Below are 17,623 nucleotides of genomic sequence, written 5' to 3'. Positions count from 1 at the left end.
GAAAAGAAAACTAGAAAAAATCCTTACTGATGTATGTGTCAGCAGTTTCCTATCTGCATTACCTGGATCCACACGGACTCATTGGTGGGACCCGTGGCCATCAGCTTCTCCAGGTCTCCTTTCCTGTCATACTGAAAGACGGTCCCTGCCAGCTTGTAGTTCCCATTCCACTGGATAATAAAACCTCCATTGAGGTAATACTTCTCAGGGTCTTCACTCCTGATGGCCAGAAAGTTTCCAGCTCCCTCCACCTCCATGACTCGTATGTCCCTTGCTCCTTTTGGAATCAGTGCGATGTCAACATAACCTAAGGAGATAAGATAAAGTGAATGAAAGAGGCACACCTGCTTAGCTAAACAGTTTGTTTCTGACCCACTGTTCATCTTAGCATTTGGTGCCCTTGCTCTCCTTCTGGGATTGGTAGATGTACTAAGCACAGAGAACTTTAAAGAGCTTGGCCACAAGCCGAATTCTCAGGAGCTCTGTGACTCAGTGTGTAAACAGTTTTGCAAGGAGAGATGAAGTAAGTACAGACTGCACTCTGAAGCTTTTGTGGTTGATTCAGCACCTATTTTTCTGTGATTTTATGTTACTAGTTCAGAATTTTAATCCCCTTGCTAGCTTTCTAATAGCATCTCCGCTCCCCCATTCGTTGCTGTTGTCAGATTAATCTTCCTAACATTGCACTGGATACATCTCTTGCTCATCCTCATTGCCTGCAAGTTAGAGACAGACTGCACATGACAGAGACCCCAACCAAGAGAGGCGTAAAACGAGAAGTGAGTTTCTCTCTGTCTGTTCCCAGTCCTCGTATCAAAGATAACTACAGTTAACAGTTTACTGGGTTCTCCCATAAAATTTTATACATACACATCATTTTTTAAGCAAGTGGGATCATACTATAGGAGCTATTAACTATCGCCTTTTAAATTTAATGTCTTTCTTTCTTTCTTTCTTTTTTTTTTTTTTGAGCATTCAATAACTGCAAAAATGACATAATCTCATTATGGGTACCCTGTAATGAATATTTAGGAGGAAGGGAATGGTTACCAACCTCTTTACCTAAAAAATGAGGAAACTGAGTTCCCAAGAGAAAAAAAAAAACCTATGGCACATCACACAGTGTTTTAAAGGGAAAATGTGGTGGGTAAACCAGAGATGAAAATCAAATCCTCTCATGTGTCTTGTCCTCACAAGCCTTCCTTACAGAAATGAGATATATATTAAAAAGGTGCAGGAGTAAAGAGCTATTGAGACATTGGTTCTATTTCAAGGGAAGGGTTTCAGGGTTAGTAAGTCTATCTCCAAAGTATTAAGAATAATGGACATATTTATTCAGCAAAATCACTTTTCTTCCATTTTCTCCATTTTGAATTCTTTGAAAGTCACAATCTGCTAAAAACAAACAAACCACAGCAATCAATCTTGTCCTCCATTCTTAGTCCCCTGCCACGTCAATATGTCTGTTTGTTACCAGATCCTTCCTTCTGTTTAAACATCTTCCTCACGGTCTGGCAGGCAGAGCCGTCACCAAGGCACACCCCGCAGCGGTCCTCTGTGGCGTTGGAACCAATCTCAAAGTCACAGCCAACCATCTGCAGGGAGAGACGCTGAGAATGAATGACACCGGCAGGAGATGTCCCACCTGCCTTGGACCTCGGACTTGTCCTTTCCCCCTTTGCTCTTGATGAGACAGTGGTTGCAGGCAGAGATAAGCACAAATGCCTCCTTTTCTGGTGAAGCAGAGAAACAACTAAAGATCCCACTGGAGGTAAAGAAAACACTTGCTTAGAGGAGATATGGGTACATAGCGGGAGACTCTCCCCTGAGTCAGAGGCAGGAGTAAACACAGTTCCAAAAGTTTAACTGTAAAACTGTCTTAGAATCAAAGTGGATGGAGCAGCAGGTCCCTTTCAGATAAGCAGACCTCAGGACCCTCCTCTCCCCGGGACTTCAATGGGTCATGCAATTACTCCACCTGTAACTGGGCTGTTCTCTCCCTTTCCATCCCTCAATGGGCTGTTCTCCCTGGATCCTGAGGACTAGGTAAACCAGCAGGCATCAGAGGAAGGCCAGCTTAATGCTGAGGCAAGACAACTCCAGTCTGTGAGGGATGAAAGCTCAGACCTGCAGGCCCATCAGCAGACCCTTCAGAGTGTCCTGTGAGCCCAGCCGCTGCCGCCCTTCACACTCAGCCACACCCCCGCCGTCCTGACCTCTTTCTCTCCAGCCGCACAGGGAGAACTGGCCGATTCTCCTCTGAGCCAAGAATAATCTCGCCTGTGTGCTGGACCAAACCCCTTCTCAGTTTCTCTCTGCCCATTGGTCCTCCTGAATCACCATCTTTCCCTCTCCCCTGAACCCTTCTTTCTCTCTTGTCCATCAGTATGGCCAGGTCTTTCCCGTCCTAAAGTTCTCATTCTGGAAAAGGAGAGCATCAGTGCTCAGTAGCATCAGATACCGAAGAATCATGACACAGACTGAGAGTCACGAAATGTGGGAGCTGCCCTTGAACTTGTCTGGTGCTTGCTTTCCTTCCTGGCCTCTGCTCCTCACCACATGTCAAGGGTAAAAAAAAAAAGAGGGAAAGCTATACCAGATTCTGTGAGTTAGAATCTTTTTTTTCTGTTTGAAAAGAAGAATTGTATCCAGCACTGTATTTCCCCATGTATAAGATGCTCCAATGTATAAGAAGCACCTTAATTTTGGGGCCTGAAATTTGAAAAAAAAAAAAAAAAAAAGTATTACATAAAGTTACTGAACTCAACTTTTATTCATCATAAAATTCATACAAGTGCGAAAAAGCGGGAAATGCAAGTAAAAAACTACAATCACTGTATAAGATGCACCCAGTTTTTAGACTCCAAATATTTCAGAAAAAGTTGCATCTTACACATGGGGAAATACGGTAAGTTTATTTCCTCTCTCAAAGGTAATTCCCTTCCTTATTTTAAAGCCACCTCAAATTGACTGAAAGGAAGAACAGTTTGAGTCATTAAATATACCTCCCCTCATCACCACCAGCTAACAGAGAACAACTGCCCACTGACAGAGACAGCCCCACTCCTCACATTAACCATCTCTGATTTCCTTTCGGTTCATAGACTGTGCTACTTGACCCAGTTGGGAAAGAAAAGTGCTAAGAGATTTTAAAACTTAGTCACGCTCATCACAATGGAATAATAAGCAATCAGGACCCAGTCTTTCACCAGGCCTGGAGCCCTACATGAGTGAATAAACAAGAGGTATTCTTACTAATTTTCATGTTTAGCTTGTAATGTTGTTTTATTTGTAAATTCTCAAGTCACTGAGAACTGAAACACCAACTGGCACCATGACCAAATCCCCCTGTAATGTTGTCATTTCTTTCCACAATCCCTTGGCAAAGGTAAGGACTGGAAGAATGTCTGGTTCTACAGTGAAATTGATTCCCAGCCAATGAAACTTCAAGTGTGACAATAGTTAAAAAAGATTCATGCTTAACAGAAAGGAACAGGTAGATGATTTTGCCTCAATAAATGGGACAGCAGCAATGATACTTTCCTCACCATAATTCTGAAGACCAAGAGATAGGATCTGGAATTCAGGAGAGAGAGCTGGCCCAGAGAAATTAACTTGAGGTGTTCAGAATATCATTGAAATGGCCAAAGTGGCCTTGTGAGAGAACAAAGAAGGTGCAGGACAGTTTCTGAGAGGCATGAGAGAGAGACCTAACTGAGGACAGGTGGGAGGGTTGCCAGGGAAGGGTAAGGACTCAGCAGGGATTGAAGACTCTGACTTTGTAAGGACACAAATTCACAAAGGTGATTATTATTATTATTATTATTATTATTATTTTAAGAAGTACATAGTATAGGCTGCCAATAAGATAAAAAAAATGGTCGTGGTTGGGTTGACCAGAACCAGGGTCCTGAATGAGAGACTGATGGAAGTTCTAAAGAGGAGCCATCTAGGGGACCGTCGATGTGATAGATCAGGGCGTCTGGGCTCTGTGGGAAGGAACCTAGGCCCAGGCCATGCTGACTGGGAGAACAGGGAAGAGTAAAGGGACTGAAAATCTTGGGACTGGTGACCAAGAGAAGGGGTGACAGGGCAGGAAGTTTAGCAGGGTGTCTTAAGACAGTCCGTAAGATTGCAGAGCTGGGAAAGTAGTGATTAAATATGAGAGAGATAGGCCCTGGCCGGTTGGCTCAGTGGTAGAGCGTCGGCCTGGCATGCGGGAGTCCCAGGTTCGATTCCCAGCCAGGGCACACAGGAGAAGTGCCCATCTGCTTCTCCACCCCTCCCTTTCTCCTTCCTCTCTCTCTCTTCCCCTCCCGCAGCCAAGGCTCCATTGGAGCAAAGTTTGCCCGGGCACTGAGGATGGCTCTGTGGCCTCTGCCTCAGGCACTAGAATGGCTTTGATTGCGGCAGAGCGACGCCCCAGATGGGCAGAGCATCGCCCCCTGGTGGGCATGCCGAGTGGATCCCGGTGGGGCACATGCAGGAGTCTGTCTGACTGCCTCCACGTTTCCAACTTCGGAAAAATACAAAAAAAAATAATAAAATAAATAAATATAAAAATGAGAGAGATCCTGAAAAGTCAAAGTTTATATTTATGTATTTGATAAATAAGCTTAGGAGTTCAGTCCAAGTTAAAAAAAAAAAATGAGGGAGGGCACAAATAGTGATCTCCTAGAACAAATTCAGTTTTGATCAAGCCTTGATAATTCCCTTGACAACAATCTGCAAATCTAACATGCCAAAAATGTTGGCAAATATAATTTCAAAATAGACAGTAGAATGTGTGAACAAAAAAAATACAATAAGTATTTATATAAATATAAGACAACATATTTCTATATCCACAAAGAGGATGGATTAGACAAACAACTGTATACATTTTCTGATGGTGTATCTTTTTATTTCAATACATGTTCAATTCCCTCACCAAAATAAAAAACAACTTTGTTGTAAATGAATAAGACTAACAAAGCTGAAAATTTCTACAACCTGGACTTTTGGAAGAGAAATTATATTTAGGTAATTAAGGTTAATTTGATATAAATAATTTTTCAGTATAAAAACTTAGCTCAGTGTGGTATAGACAGAAAGTGGGTAATCATGACTTCTAAAGGCTTTAACTGGTTTCCAGAAAGAGAAAGGCAAGCTGAGAGAATATGGCTTACTCTATTAAAGTGATTTACTTGGTTTTAAAAGAGGCACCCCTTATATTTTTGTTTAAAATGCTTATGTTTCCCATCACAGGCTAAACATGCCTCTATGCATGCAAAGGTAGTTAGGTCTAAGAGACCATTCCGGTGTTACATTCATTCTCCGTGATGTAAGTTCTCAGCCCTAGCCACATATGGCCATCAGCTGGGGAGTTCTTCAAATATCAATGGCCAGGCCGCAAATTCCAGAGGTTCTGAATTTTGAGATTAAGCCAGACATCAGTAGTTTTAAAAGCTCTCCAGGTGATTCTAATAGGCAGCCAAGCCTGAGAACCTGAGAACCGCTGCTTTAGACAATGGAGGGCTGTTTGGGACCAAATGAACTAAATCAACCTTCCCCACTCTGGGGAGCACATCTAGCCTAAAGCTTATTACTTATTTTTGGCTCTCTGTAAACAGTGGTAATTCATGAGTCTGAAAGAGAATTTTGTCTGAGCTTTTTCAAATCTAGAGTCTGACTGTGGTCGGCTGTCCGCTCACTCACTCCTGGGAATCACCATGTAGCCTCCTGTGCTTTGGTCAGCTCCCAAACGAGTCAGAGCCAACTTCAAGGTGGTAAGTGCACCTTCCCAGGGAGCTGAACAGTTATGGGCAGGAGCTTTTTTACAGTGGCAATTTGATCCGGTGGGAAAGAAAATATGATAAATATTTGCAAAAATAAATAAAATGTAGTATGAATTTATTGTGTGCCAGGGCTCTGTTATGGGCTTAACATAGGTGTTATGGGCTTTCTTAATCTTTTTGACAACCCCAACTGGGAAGATATATTAATATCTTGATTTTACAAAAGATAGCAGAGCCTTAGAAAGGTGCACAGGGCTATACCGCTAATAAGTAACGGCAATGAGTTCCCATTGCAGAGCCTGAGTGCTAAAGAGTAGGTATTTCTACAGTATAGCTTTTCTTTCATTAATTAAAAATGATTGATGATTTAATCCATCACTGACTGATTAAAACTGAGCTTTATGCCTGGGTGTGAGATCACAACACCTGTTCATTATTTCCTTGCAAACAAACTGGGAGCACGGGGAAGGACTTTCTCAATGGTTGTACACATCAAAGCATTAACAAGTTGGGTCTCAGTGATTTATATAAAGGCAGAGGCGAGGACAAGCTGAACAGATATCAGAAGACCTGATTTAGAACTACCTGCCCTGCAATCTCTCTCTTCCTAAGAAGATCCTCTCGCTAATCAATGGAGAATTAAGTGTAAAAGTGCTTTGTGAAAAGCACCATATAAAATATCATTAATTTCTGGGGGGGGTTTCCCCTAAAATGTAATAACTGTTGGCAAGTAACCAATGAACAATGCCACGGAAATAATCTGGTTTGCCTTTTCCTGACAATTCCTCCGTTAATTTGGTTCTTCTTCAATGTGACCCTCCTCCATGCCTAAAATCATATCCCAGAGCACATCACCAAATCAAGGCACGAAGACAGCAGGTCCGAACCCTGCCCCTAATATGCACTGAGAAGACTTGCCTCACAGACCAAGAATAAAACCCAGACCACATCCGAATGCCACAAAAGCACAAGGTTCAAAAGCCTAACTTCTTGAATTAATGAAAGCATGATTTTATAAAGTGGTAGATTAAGGAAACATACCCAATACCTTACATATGCCATTAATACAGACATTTCTGCTGCTGCCGCCTTCAAAGCAAGGGGTGCCGTCGATGACAGCATCCAGCATTTTCTCGGAGAACTGGCCGTCCACGGGTCGGCAGAAGAGCTCGCAAGGATGGACTGGGTGAAAAAGAGACAAGTCCTTGTAAGTCGGCCTTTTAGGCCAGCACCCTTCCCCCAGGATTCTTTTGTACCTACAACTCTGACCCCAAATGCCATTAATCTGGAGATCGCCATCTTTTAGCGTTCCATGACATGCTGAAAAGTAAGGCTTTGTTTGTTTGTTTGTTTTTTGATCAGAGACTTTTACAACAAATTAAATTGGAAAGATTGCTTTACAATGTTATGCCCTTTGTTATAAATAAATCCAGCATTGAACGGTGCTTGTAAAAATAAGGCCCTGCGCACCTGGGGTTAGCCTAGAAACGAAGTAATGTCAACCACTGATACAGGATTTAAGGTGAGCATGACACTTGCCCACCGTTTGCAACAAGGTAAGTAGAACTCCAGGGAGAAGTGGTTCCTCCCAAGGGGACCCACTCATCACTAACACCAAAACTACAACAAAATTCTCCCTATTCTCCTCAAGCCCAGTAAGTCCTTGGACACAGATTCAGAGACACACTGAAAGGGTCTGCTTTTAGGCTGAGGCTGAAGACAATGCTTATCATAATGGTCCATCCCCTCATGCTGGGTCCGACACTGAATCCATTCCAAGGTTCAATTTTCTATCCCCTATGAATGAAGATAGGGTGATCTACAGCGCAGAACTGTTCTAAATGGTTACTTAATAAAATATATATCTAAACATAGGCATTTGGAGTAACCAGAAAGATAGGTAACTTTAAAAATATATAAACGAATAGGTTGAAATTTTAATAAGTAATACATGTATATTCTAAGAAGAATTGCAAAGTGAAATTTTCTTTGGAATGCTATGTCTTGTTTTCTTTCTTTTTTTGTAACAGAGACAGAGAGAGGGACAGAAAGGGACAAACAGACTCGAAGGGAGAGAGATGAGGAGCATCAATTCTTCATTGCAGTACCTTAGTTGTTCATTGATTGCTTTCTCATATGTGCCTTGACCGGGGAGCTACAGCAGACTGAGTGACCCCTTGCTCAAGCCAGCAACCTTGGGCTCAAGCCGGTGAGCCTTGCTCAAACCAGATGAGGCCGCGCTCAAGCTGGAGACCTTGTGGTTTTGAACCTGGGTCCTCTGCATCCCAGTCTGATGCTCTATCCACTGCGCTACTCCCTGGTCAGGCATGTCTTGTTTTCTTTATGTGAAGAACTTATGAATGTCTTCTTGAGACAGGTCCTTTTGGGATCTCTGCTGGATCTGTTTATTAGGTGAAGGACTCTTAGTTTCTTGGTGGTGTGACCAGCTGAGAGCTCAGAGACCCCAGCTATAGGGCCATTTGCTATTGACCCACCTCCGTGTAGATGGACAACAGATGCAAAGCCAGAATGCACAACTCTAGGCATGGCTGCTTGTGGATGCAATGATCCATGGGTAAAGTAATGAAAGTTCAAAACACAGAAAAATAACTGAGAGCAAAAGCTCCAAACACTGAAACGCTGGACAAACCTGAGCCGAGGTCAAGAGCATGTATCCAGAGCTTAAAGAAGTAAGGTAAAAGCAAAGAAAGAATGCCGGCTGATTTACATGAGGTGCTGTGGATGAGTTGTCTGGGAAAATGAACAGTCAAAATGAGCTGGAGGGATCACTGGACAAAGAGCCAATGGAAAAGGGCCAGGTGACCCAGGGACAAGGCATGACCCGGATTGCTGTGAATCTTCATTCCTGGAAGCATAATTAGCTTTGTCACTGCCTGAGCTGGAGCAGAAAGTACTTAGAGCAATTTTACTGCTAGTAGAGAACACCATCCCCACGTGTGGAGTCCAGGGAATCATTTAAGAAACAATGGGGGCCCTGGCTGGTTGGCTCAGTGGTAGAGCGTCGGCCTGGTGTGCAGGAGTCCCGGGTTCAATTCCCGACCAGGGCACACAGGAGAAGTACCCATCTGCTTCTCCACCCCTCCCCCTCTCCTTCCTTTCTATCTTTCTCTTCCCCTCCCACAGCCAAGGCTCCATTGGAGCAGAGTTGGCCCAGGCACTGAGGATGGCTCTATGGCCTCTCCCTCAGGTGCTAGAATGGCTCTGGTTGTAACAGAGTGACGCCCCAGATGGGCAGAGCATCGCCCCCTGGTGGGCATGCCGGGTGGATCCCGGTCGGGCGCATGCGGGAGTCTGTCTGACTGCCTCCCTGTTTCCAACTTCAGAAAAATAAATAAATAAACAAATAAAAAGAAACAATGGGCTATCAGGAAGGGTAGAGGCAGGGGAAATACTTTAAGACCTTGATTTAAGCTTTAGAATTTGGATTTGGGCTTTTATACTTGGACACATAGCCAAAAAGAGAAAGTAGCCCTGAATAATACTGGGGCTTTTCTGAATGAATGATCTGTTCCAGGCTGCTGGGATGGCCTTGAGACTAGGGGTGCCCAGAGTGCACATTTTAAGAAGGCTTTAATTCTCAGCGTTGTATAAATGGTCGCCAGAGCAGGTAAGCTCCATCTAAAGGCCAGCATTGTACTGAATTCCGGAATGGCGGAGTTCCCATGTTTGCCTCAGTTTCACTTCTTCTGGGCTAGTGACATCTGACTCACTCTCTAAATAATAAAACTGTCCAGAGATTTTTGCTAGTTTTATTTATAGTTAAAGGGAATTTTGCTTGTTGAAATAGCAGCCAATATATTATTTGAACAGTATTTCCAGATCCCATTGTGCTCTGTAGTGGTTGCCTCATATTTTAACAATCACAACCACCCATGATTCATTCTTTTATTATTCCCATTTCACAAATGAGAAAATTTAGGCAAAGAGAGATTAAATTCCCAAGATCTCACAGTATAAGCAGCAGAGCTAAACCTGGAGGTTTAGCATAGAGCCCTCACTACTAACCCCTAACCTACAGGCACAGAATTTTCTTTAACAAAAAACTAACATCTTTGATGAGGATATTTAAAGTAACCATTCTTCATGTTCTCGGGCGATGCATACATTTATGGATCACATCTGAGGAGCAAACTTAAGAGAACACCAACTGGACTCCATTTTAATATTCTCTCATGGGGCTTACATATGGTGAGAATCACCGGCCTCTGGAGCCATTGACTTCTTTTTTTCCAACAAGACCTTGCCAATAAAGCCAATAAATGCCAGGATTTTATTAAGCATAGATTTTGTAAGTTCAAGTATATAATGGTTAAAAATAAATTAGTTTGACATTAAGCTTCTAGATGGTGTTAGAGACTTATATGAGTAGCAGCATCTAATTTTTTTGTGGGTGTTTGGTTCCACCCGATTAAAAAAAACCTTGACTTACAGATTAACAGTTATTAATGATAATAGCTCTGAACAACTCAATTTGCAATTTCAGATTTCTCAGTTAAACTGTGTTGATGGGAGACTTATTCTAAGTTCTACAGAAAACCATATTTATTTGACTGGTTTCTGATATTTTAAATTCTGACATAATATTTTTGGGTGTAAGCATTGTTCTTTATTGCACTTTTTAAAATAGTTAATTTTTTTAAAAAAAATATGAAATTAGCATCAAGTAATTTTGAAGCCCTGGAATTTTTTTTTTTTTTAAACACTTTTTATTACTGATCAAATTTTTTTTTAATTTTTTTTTTATTCATTTTAGAGAGGAGAGAGAAAGGGAGAGAGAGAGACAGAAAGGGAGAGAGAGAGGAGAGAGAGACAGAGAGAGAAGGTGGGGAGGAGCTGGAAGCATCAACTCCCATATGTGCCATGACCAGGCAAGCCCAGGGTTTCGAACCGGCGACCTCAGCATTTCCAGGTCGACACTTTATCCACTGCGCCACCACAGGTCAGGCCGAAGCCCTGGAATTTCATGAAACAGAGTTTGAAAACTCCAAGGTTTTATGGAGTTTCTATGCTTATTCCAAACGTAAAATCTATGATTTTTTTCAGTCATTGGCTACTAAGCAAAACTACCGAAGTTCATATACCTAGACACAACCCTGTCCACTGAGTGAGCAGAGCACTCTGCTGTACACTTATTTCATTCTCTGATGACTTCTAAGGGAAGGCCGGCGGGGGGGGGGTACAGAGTACCCGGCGCCTGGCACAGAACAAGTGCTCCACACATAGCTGCTGATGTTAACGATCTACTCGTCACTGCCAGGGATGTCTATCTACTAAGCAAGCAACAACTCTGTAAGATAGAGTTTGATCGGGGAAAGAAATCAGTGTGTTGGTCAAGGTGGTATTACTTACTCAGATTAACATAAACCACTATGCTCAAATAATAGCACAGGGGCCTGTGAGAAAATCAGAGGGATGGGTGGTGGAGGTATAGAGCCCAGGCAGGCAGCGGGCTTAGCTTATTCCATTGTATGGTTTATTCAGCCTCATACTAGTTTCAGATGCAAACCGAATACTGCAAAGTGAGTGAAATTTCTGTCTACTTTTGTAGCTCTCATTTTTTTAGAACTTATTCTATGCTAGACAAAAAGTGTGCATGTGCCAAATGTTTGTAAAAAAAGTGAAAAGCCAAGCAGAACTAAATCTTTTATTGTAAGTCCAACAATCCAAGCCATCAGAGTCCAGAACGCACAAGCCCAATCCCGGGGTGGGGGGATCCCCAAGTAAAGCCCCTGTCATTCTGCTGGGCAGCTCTGCTGCTGGTCATTTAGGGCCATAGGATCATGGATGCAAATAGTTTCAACAAAATAAAGAATGTCCAGAATATAGGAAAAGTGATACTTTTAATCATTAGTTGTATTTTTAATTTTTATTTTTCCAGTCCAAATGAGTATATACATGAGTTTTCCTATATTCAAATGCTTGGCTCAGGATGTAAATTGCCCCAATAACCAGATGGCTTCCTCCTCTAGAGCATGAGTGATATACTACACTATGGGGGGCAAGGAGCAGGCATAGCCCATGACAACCAATAGCTCCCAGGGTAGTGTGGAGACCCAAGGTGGACAAAGCACTACAGGGTCTTTCCTTCAAAAGAAATTGACCATAGCATTTTTATAACAGTTCAAATATGTAATTTTCATTGGCTGACATCTATGAGTCCTCTTGTGTGCTACTACACTGGAATTTCAGAAACTTAAAATCATGAAAAAACTTGGCTCGTTATATTTTACCACCTGTCTCAAATCTCCTTAGCTCAGGAAAATCTTTTTTACATTTCATTCCTCACCGGAACAACAACAAATAGCACAGATATCTTCTGATGTTCTTCTATAGCTAACGGTTAATGATAGCCTTCATTTTTCTGAAGAGAAATGTGTAACTGATGGGTCCTGACTCTCAGTCAGCATCTCTGAGGCTGCTGTTCCACCCTCCAACTTAGTTATGTCCCCACCTTAATGAGCATTCTTTAGATGCCTGTTTATACTTTTTACCCTTCTCAGACTGTCATGTACACACAAAATGTTCATTTCGGGCCCAGAGCTGGTTCTCATTCATTTCTGATGAAGTCACTCCTGACACTTTTTCCTGTCCTGTTCTCCACCACGTGGAATGACTGACTATTTTGATGCCTTTTCTTTCCTTTCTCCAGTAGAAAGACAACTCAGACTTACAGATCATTAACTATTTTCTTGAAAGCCTTCTTTGAAATGACTCCAAACCCACAATGACCTTCTTTGCCGAAATTCTGCCCCAAATTACAGTGTGTCACATGCTCATCAGAAAGCACTTTCCTCAGTGATCAGGTACTGATCCCCACATGATCCACTCACCACTCAGTTACACCTCATCTGCTCTGAAGTTAGCCCCCATGTTTGATAAACTTTTTTTTTTTTTTTTTGTATTTTTCCGAAGCTGGAAATGGGGAGAGACAGTCAGACAGACTCTCGCATGCGCCCGACCGGGATCCACCTGGCACGCCCACCAGGGGCGACGCTCTGCCCACCAGGAGGCGATGCTCTGCCCACCAGGGGGCCATGCTCTGCCCCTCCAGGGCGTCGCTCTGCCGCGACCAGAGCCACTCTAGCGCCTGGGGCAGAGGCCAAGGAGCCATCCCCAGCGCCCGGGCCATCTTTGCTCCAATGGAGCCTTGGCTGCGGGAGGGGAAGAGAGAGACAGAGAGGAAGGAGGGGAGGGGGGTGAAGAAGCAAATGGGCGCTTCTCCTATGTGCCCTGGCCGGGAATCGGACCCGGGTCCCCCGCATGCCAGGCCAACGCTCTACCGATGAGCCAACTGGCCAGGGTGATAAACTTCTTTTTTATCTCCCACAGAGCTCAGCACAGAACTTGGACATATGCAGCCTTCAACATTTACTGATCAACCTAACCACACCAATGATTTTACTTTCTGGAATATGAAACACCTAATGGTACATTTCTCTTCTTGTTGAACTTTACGGGGCAGCACAGACCCCCTGACAGATGCTTTCTGGTAATGGCTGTGGACAACAGATCAAGACAATAGGAATGGAGAAGCGATCTGGAATATACTGTTACAGCTCCCTACCTGGATTAAACACCGGGAACCAGTTGTAGAATTCATTCTTGTAGGGAACTGTGTCAAACTCACTGCACTGCATCTGCCGAAAAGTGGGCGCATCCGGGCCACAGGGGTGGACGTTGCATAGGCGGTAGCGCTTTCTCTCCCCGGTGCAGTACTTTCCTCCAAACTTGGGTCTGCAGATGAAGCACAAGCTGTCCGGTGAGCTTCCTTAAAGGCCATGACCTTCCTTTAAAACTCCCTTGGCATGTGGCCATGCTCACTCCTTCCCAAACCATGTCCCTCACAACTCTCCTTTTAAATCAATTCTTCCAAGTTCATACATTTTTGTGTGTTGTTGCCCATGAACACTCCATCCCAAGTGAATAGTTGCCTATTCTGAATAGCGCCCCCTTCTCCCAGTCGGTCAGTTGCCCGGCCATCAGCTGTCTCTTTATTTGTGTTTTCTCCTCCTCGTTTCCATGATCACCAAACTTGTCCAACACTCACTTCCATTCATGTCTCCCTCTGTCCATCTTTTTCTCCTCATTCAACCTATTATACACACTGTTATCTGGTTAATTTTTCCAATTACTTGAATTATTTTAGTTCTTTAAACCTTTCATGGCACCCAGTGGCCACAGAATCCAGTCCAGCCTGTTTAGTTTGGCCTATAAGGCTATCTCGATCCTGACTTAATTCACATGAACAACTTGCCTTCCACACTCCCCTTCATTTGCACATTGCCCCAGTAATACAGGCTGATACATTCAGCATCTCTTTTTTGTGTCTCTGGATGGGTTTCCCCTCTCTTGGGTCTCTAAACATCTACATTCTGCCCACGCTTTAAAGACCAACCAAATGCCATCTCTATCATGAATTCTTCCTGGAATCCTGCCAGAACTAATCTCTTTCTCCTCTTCAATGACACTTCATTATCCTACGTGTGCTTCCACTCTGTACTCCCAAAGATAATTCTCTAACTAAGGGAGTTCATACTCACTGACTCCTTGTAGGCAGTACAAAGGATTGTCCTTGATATCTGAGGTCAGGCTGGTTTTCTACTTGTCATATGATGCAGTGACACTCTATGATTTGGAATCTCTCCAATTCATCTCCATCCAACAAACATCACTGGGGGAAGGGGCATTTATGAGTCAAGCCCTGCTGAGTTCTCACGAGACAGCTGACCGACATCAGGGACCTAGTCTCAAGCTCACTTGGTCATTCACTGACACAAATCTATGACCTGAATCACAGAACTGAATCTGTGACTATCCACTGTGCCTGTTCTCAGTGACCTTAAGCAAACCAGCTACTGAGGCCATACATGGTCACTCACTTGGGGAGACTCTGTGACAAACTATGGCCTCTAAGATAAGAGTTAGGACCATTTTTCTTTGAATCTCCATTAAAAAATCAGCCTTCAGTTCCTCAATAAGGATGTCCCTTTTGTGATAACCACAGGTAGGTCACTGAGCATTATCTCAAACAGGCCACAGATTAATGGGAGCCGATACATAGCATTGACAACAGGTTCTGGAGCAAACTGCCTCTATTTCTATTTCCTGATCTCTAAAATGGACATCACTTTTCTGATCACATTGAAATAACTTATAAAATAAACATTTTCTGTAAAAATGAAGTATAAGAAATTCCTGGTTTTACATTTTTGAATTTACAGAGACCTATATTTAAACAAAAGCAACTTTTATCAAAGGGTAAGATTTTAAAACAATTTTGTTCAAACTCCTTAAATGTACAACTTCTATGTGTGGTAAATGATAACATATCATAATAAATTGTAATAACTATCATTTACTGATAATTTTTGTAGCAGGTATTATATTAAACTTTTTATACAGAGTAACTTATTAAGCTTTAGAAATTTATTATATATGTGTATATATGTATAAATATATATATATACACACATATACATGTATATATAATAATATATTAATAAAAAGGTGATGTAAAATTTGGAACTGAAATTCCGAGGGGACTGAAATAACATTTGCTTTGTAAAAATGTGATTCTTACTCTTCAGTGTGGACTAATGTAAAAATAGGTAAAGAAAGTTTAATACATTTTCCACTTATAAGAGGCATCACATGTATACTTTTCAAAAATTATACTAGAGAACTGGCACACCAGGAAATAATGGAATTAAGAATGTAATTATGTTTGGAAAGCAGGGAAATTTAAATTTAATTTATATATAAAAATCAGTATACAAATTTAAAATATGAAAAAATTTAGTGATTTGATTAAAAAAAATTGAAAGCTATTTGTGAAATAATTTCTATGGAATCCTTAACAGGTTAAAAGGGATCTCTTAAGGTTTACAACATTCTTATCTAAAACATTAAAAGTAATAATCCTCAGAAATGTGCCTAGCTATTTTCTTTGTCGTCTAAGGAAAGAAGAACATTTTTGTAAAATTGTACATTCCTTATGATTAAAAGAAAGCTACACTCTTCTCAGCAAAATTGGGCCTGACTGATCTCTCTCTGATAAGCGCGGTTTATCCGGGACAGTTTAAGTCTATAATCTCCTAGGGCTTTCACATAGATGGCACTTTTAATAAAAATTTATTTTTCCAAGTGATATAATCAGCTTATTTACCAAGTTCTGGCAAGAACCCAGGGATAAGCTAAAGGAAAACACAACAGAACCACCCTCCATGAGTCTTCAGATTGCCTTCTGTCTTTGGGAGCCCACTTCATTTCCTTCAGGAGGTGTGGGGCCCCTGATGTCGCCCTAGCCCGGACGGTGTCCCCAGGCTCGCAGAAGGAGGGAACAGACGTGGCTGCACTCACGCGGGGCTGTTGCAGAGCCTCTCTGCGCTCTGGGCTCCAGCCCCACACGTCCTGGAGCAGTGGGACCAGGGGGACCAGCGGCCCCAGCCTCCGGGGATGCTCTCTGGTTTCTTCCCCACCGTGATACACTTGCCAGCCATGCACCACTGGGGAGAGAAGAGGCGATGTGCATGTCAGGAAGGTTTCCGTAGCTGGCTGAGCCAAGAGCCCGACAAGTCTAACCCCATTCTGCTAATGGGTTCCCTACAGTCAGACATCACATGGGAACAAAGAAGAGCTCAGAAAATAATTTCCTCCAAGAGTCTGGGTTTTAGAATCAGAGAATTTCAGGAATCGAGGGAGTTTTATGGTGCCTAGCGGCACCCAAGGCAGTAGTGTTCCTCAGTGTGGCTGACAGATTGCTAGCCAGAGTGTCGATCAACACAGCACTTCCTTCACTGAGAAAGTCTTGCTATGAAAAGCATGTGAGCTTAGTATGCTCAATAACATAGTTGTCTAGCGATGTAATTGGCTTCCGCTCTGGTACAAGCCCCTTATCTTGTAGACAGTAACAAACATTTTACAGACTGGTACTGTGATAACACTTCTTCAGAGCCTCTATGGGTGTTTAATGTCAGCAACAGATAACATGATCCTCCTGGAAACAGTCCAATCGTTGCCAAAAAACACTATGTGTTAAGAATTTGAAGTTCTTTCTAGTATCAAGAAAAATTTCTCTTTTTCTGTAACTCTACCCAGTGTTTTTCGTTCTGGCCTTTCAAGTCATTTAGAAAAAATAATCCAGTCTCTCTGTCTGCAGGGCAATGTTACAACAACTATCAACACAAAGAGGAAAACGAAAGAAGATACAACTTGGTTGTTAGAAATGGCCACATTACCGGGAGGATTCAGGCATGCTGGATCTGTTGCCCTCCTTGTCCTTATTATTTCTGACCACTGTGTATTTTGACTAAGTTCTAACATCTCAGTAATGGGTCAGGCCATACTCAAGCTGCATAATGATTCCCGCTAAATGCCTAGCTTCTAGGCCCGTGACAAACCCAACTGGCTTTGTGGAGCGGCACCTGTTACCCGGCTCTCGGGAAGTCTAGAGAATATCTGACATCTCGGAGTTCTTGGATGTCTGGAGTCCCTGACTAGTAGAAAGGACAGGTCTTCAGGAAGTGCAGTCAGGTTAGGTGATGAGAGAGAAGACACTAAGTGGCCCAAATCATCATCTTTGGAAAGAAGCCACACTGGCTTGTCCCTTCCAATTTTTAATATGAAAGGGTGGGGGAAGTCAGAATAAATTCAGCAGATGTTCTGCAAGTGAAGTGTAGAACTGGGCCTCAGCCCTCTCTCCTTAATCACCTGTTCCCGGTGAAGGCTCAGAGGGTGCCGCTGCGGTAAGCCCACACCTCTGGCTGGTCTGACGCTATGACCACCATTCACCCAGGGACAGCTGTTCCCCAGGGCTTCTCCCAGCC

The 17,623-nt window shown here is 42.8% G+C and overlaps 1 protein-coding gene across 1 annotated transcript in view; it reads right to left on the bottom strand.

The window, feature by feature from the left end:
• The window catches only part of ADAMTS12 (ADAM metallopeptidase with thrombospondin type 1 motif 12), a 232,126-nt gene that overhangs the window by 62,290 nt on the left and 152,213 nt on the right, over positions 1 to 17,623 (bottom strand). Inside the window, exons 11-15 of the mRNA XM_066373705.1 lie at positions 16,158 to 16,303; positions 13,363 to 13,532; positions 6,826 to 6,959; positions 1,475 to 1,595; positions 63 to 307 (exon numbers count right to left, since the gene is read on the bottom strand). Of these exons, the coding sequence (XP_066229802.1) occupies positions 63 to 307; positions 1,475 to 1,595; positions 6,826 to 6,959; positions 13,363 to 13,532; positions 16,158 to 16,303 (816 nt within the window). The remainder of the gene's footprint in view (positions 1 to 62; positions 308 to 1,474; positions 1,596 to 6,825; positions 6,960 to 13,362; positions 13,533 to 16,157; positions 16,304 to 17,623) is intronic.

The sequence above is a fragment of the Saccopteryx leptura genome, chromosome 1 (assembly GCF_036850995.1).
Source record: "Saccopteryx leptura isolate mSacLep1 chromosome 1, mSacLep1_pri_phased_curated, whole genome shotgun sequence".
Classification (NCBI taxonomy): domain Eukaryota; kingdom Metazoa; phylum Chordata; class Mammalia; order Chiroptera; family Emballonuridae; genus Saccopteryx; species Saccopteryx leptura.
This window is presented reverse-complemented; position numbering and strand designations above follow the sequence as displayed.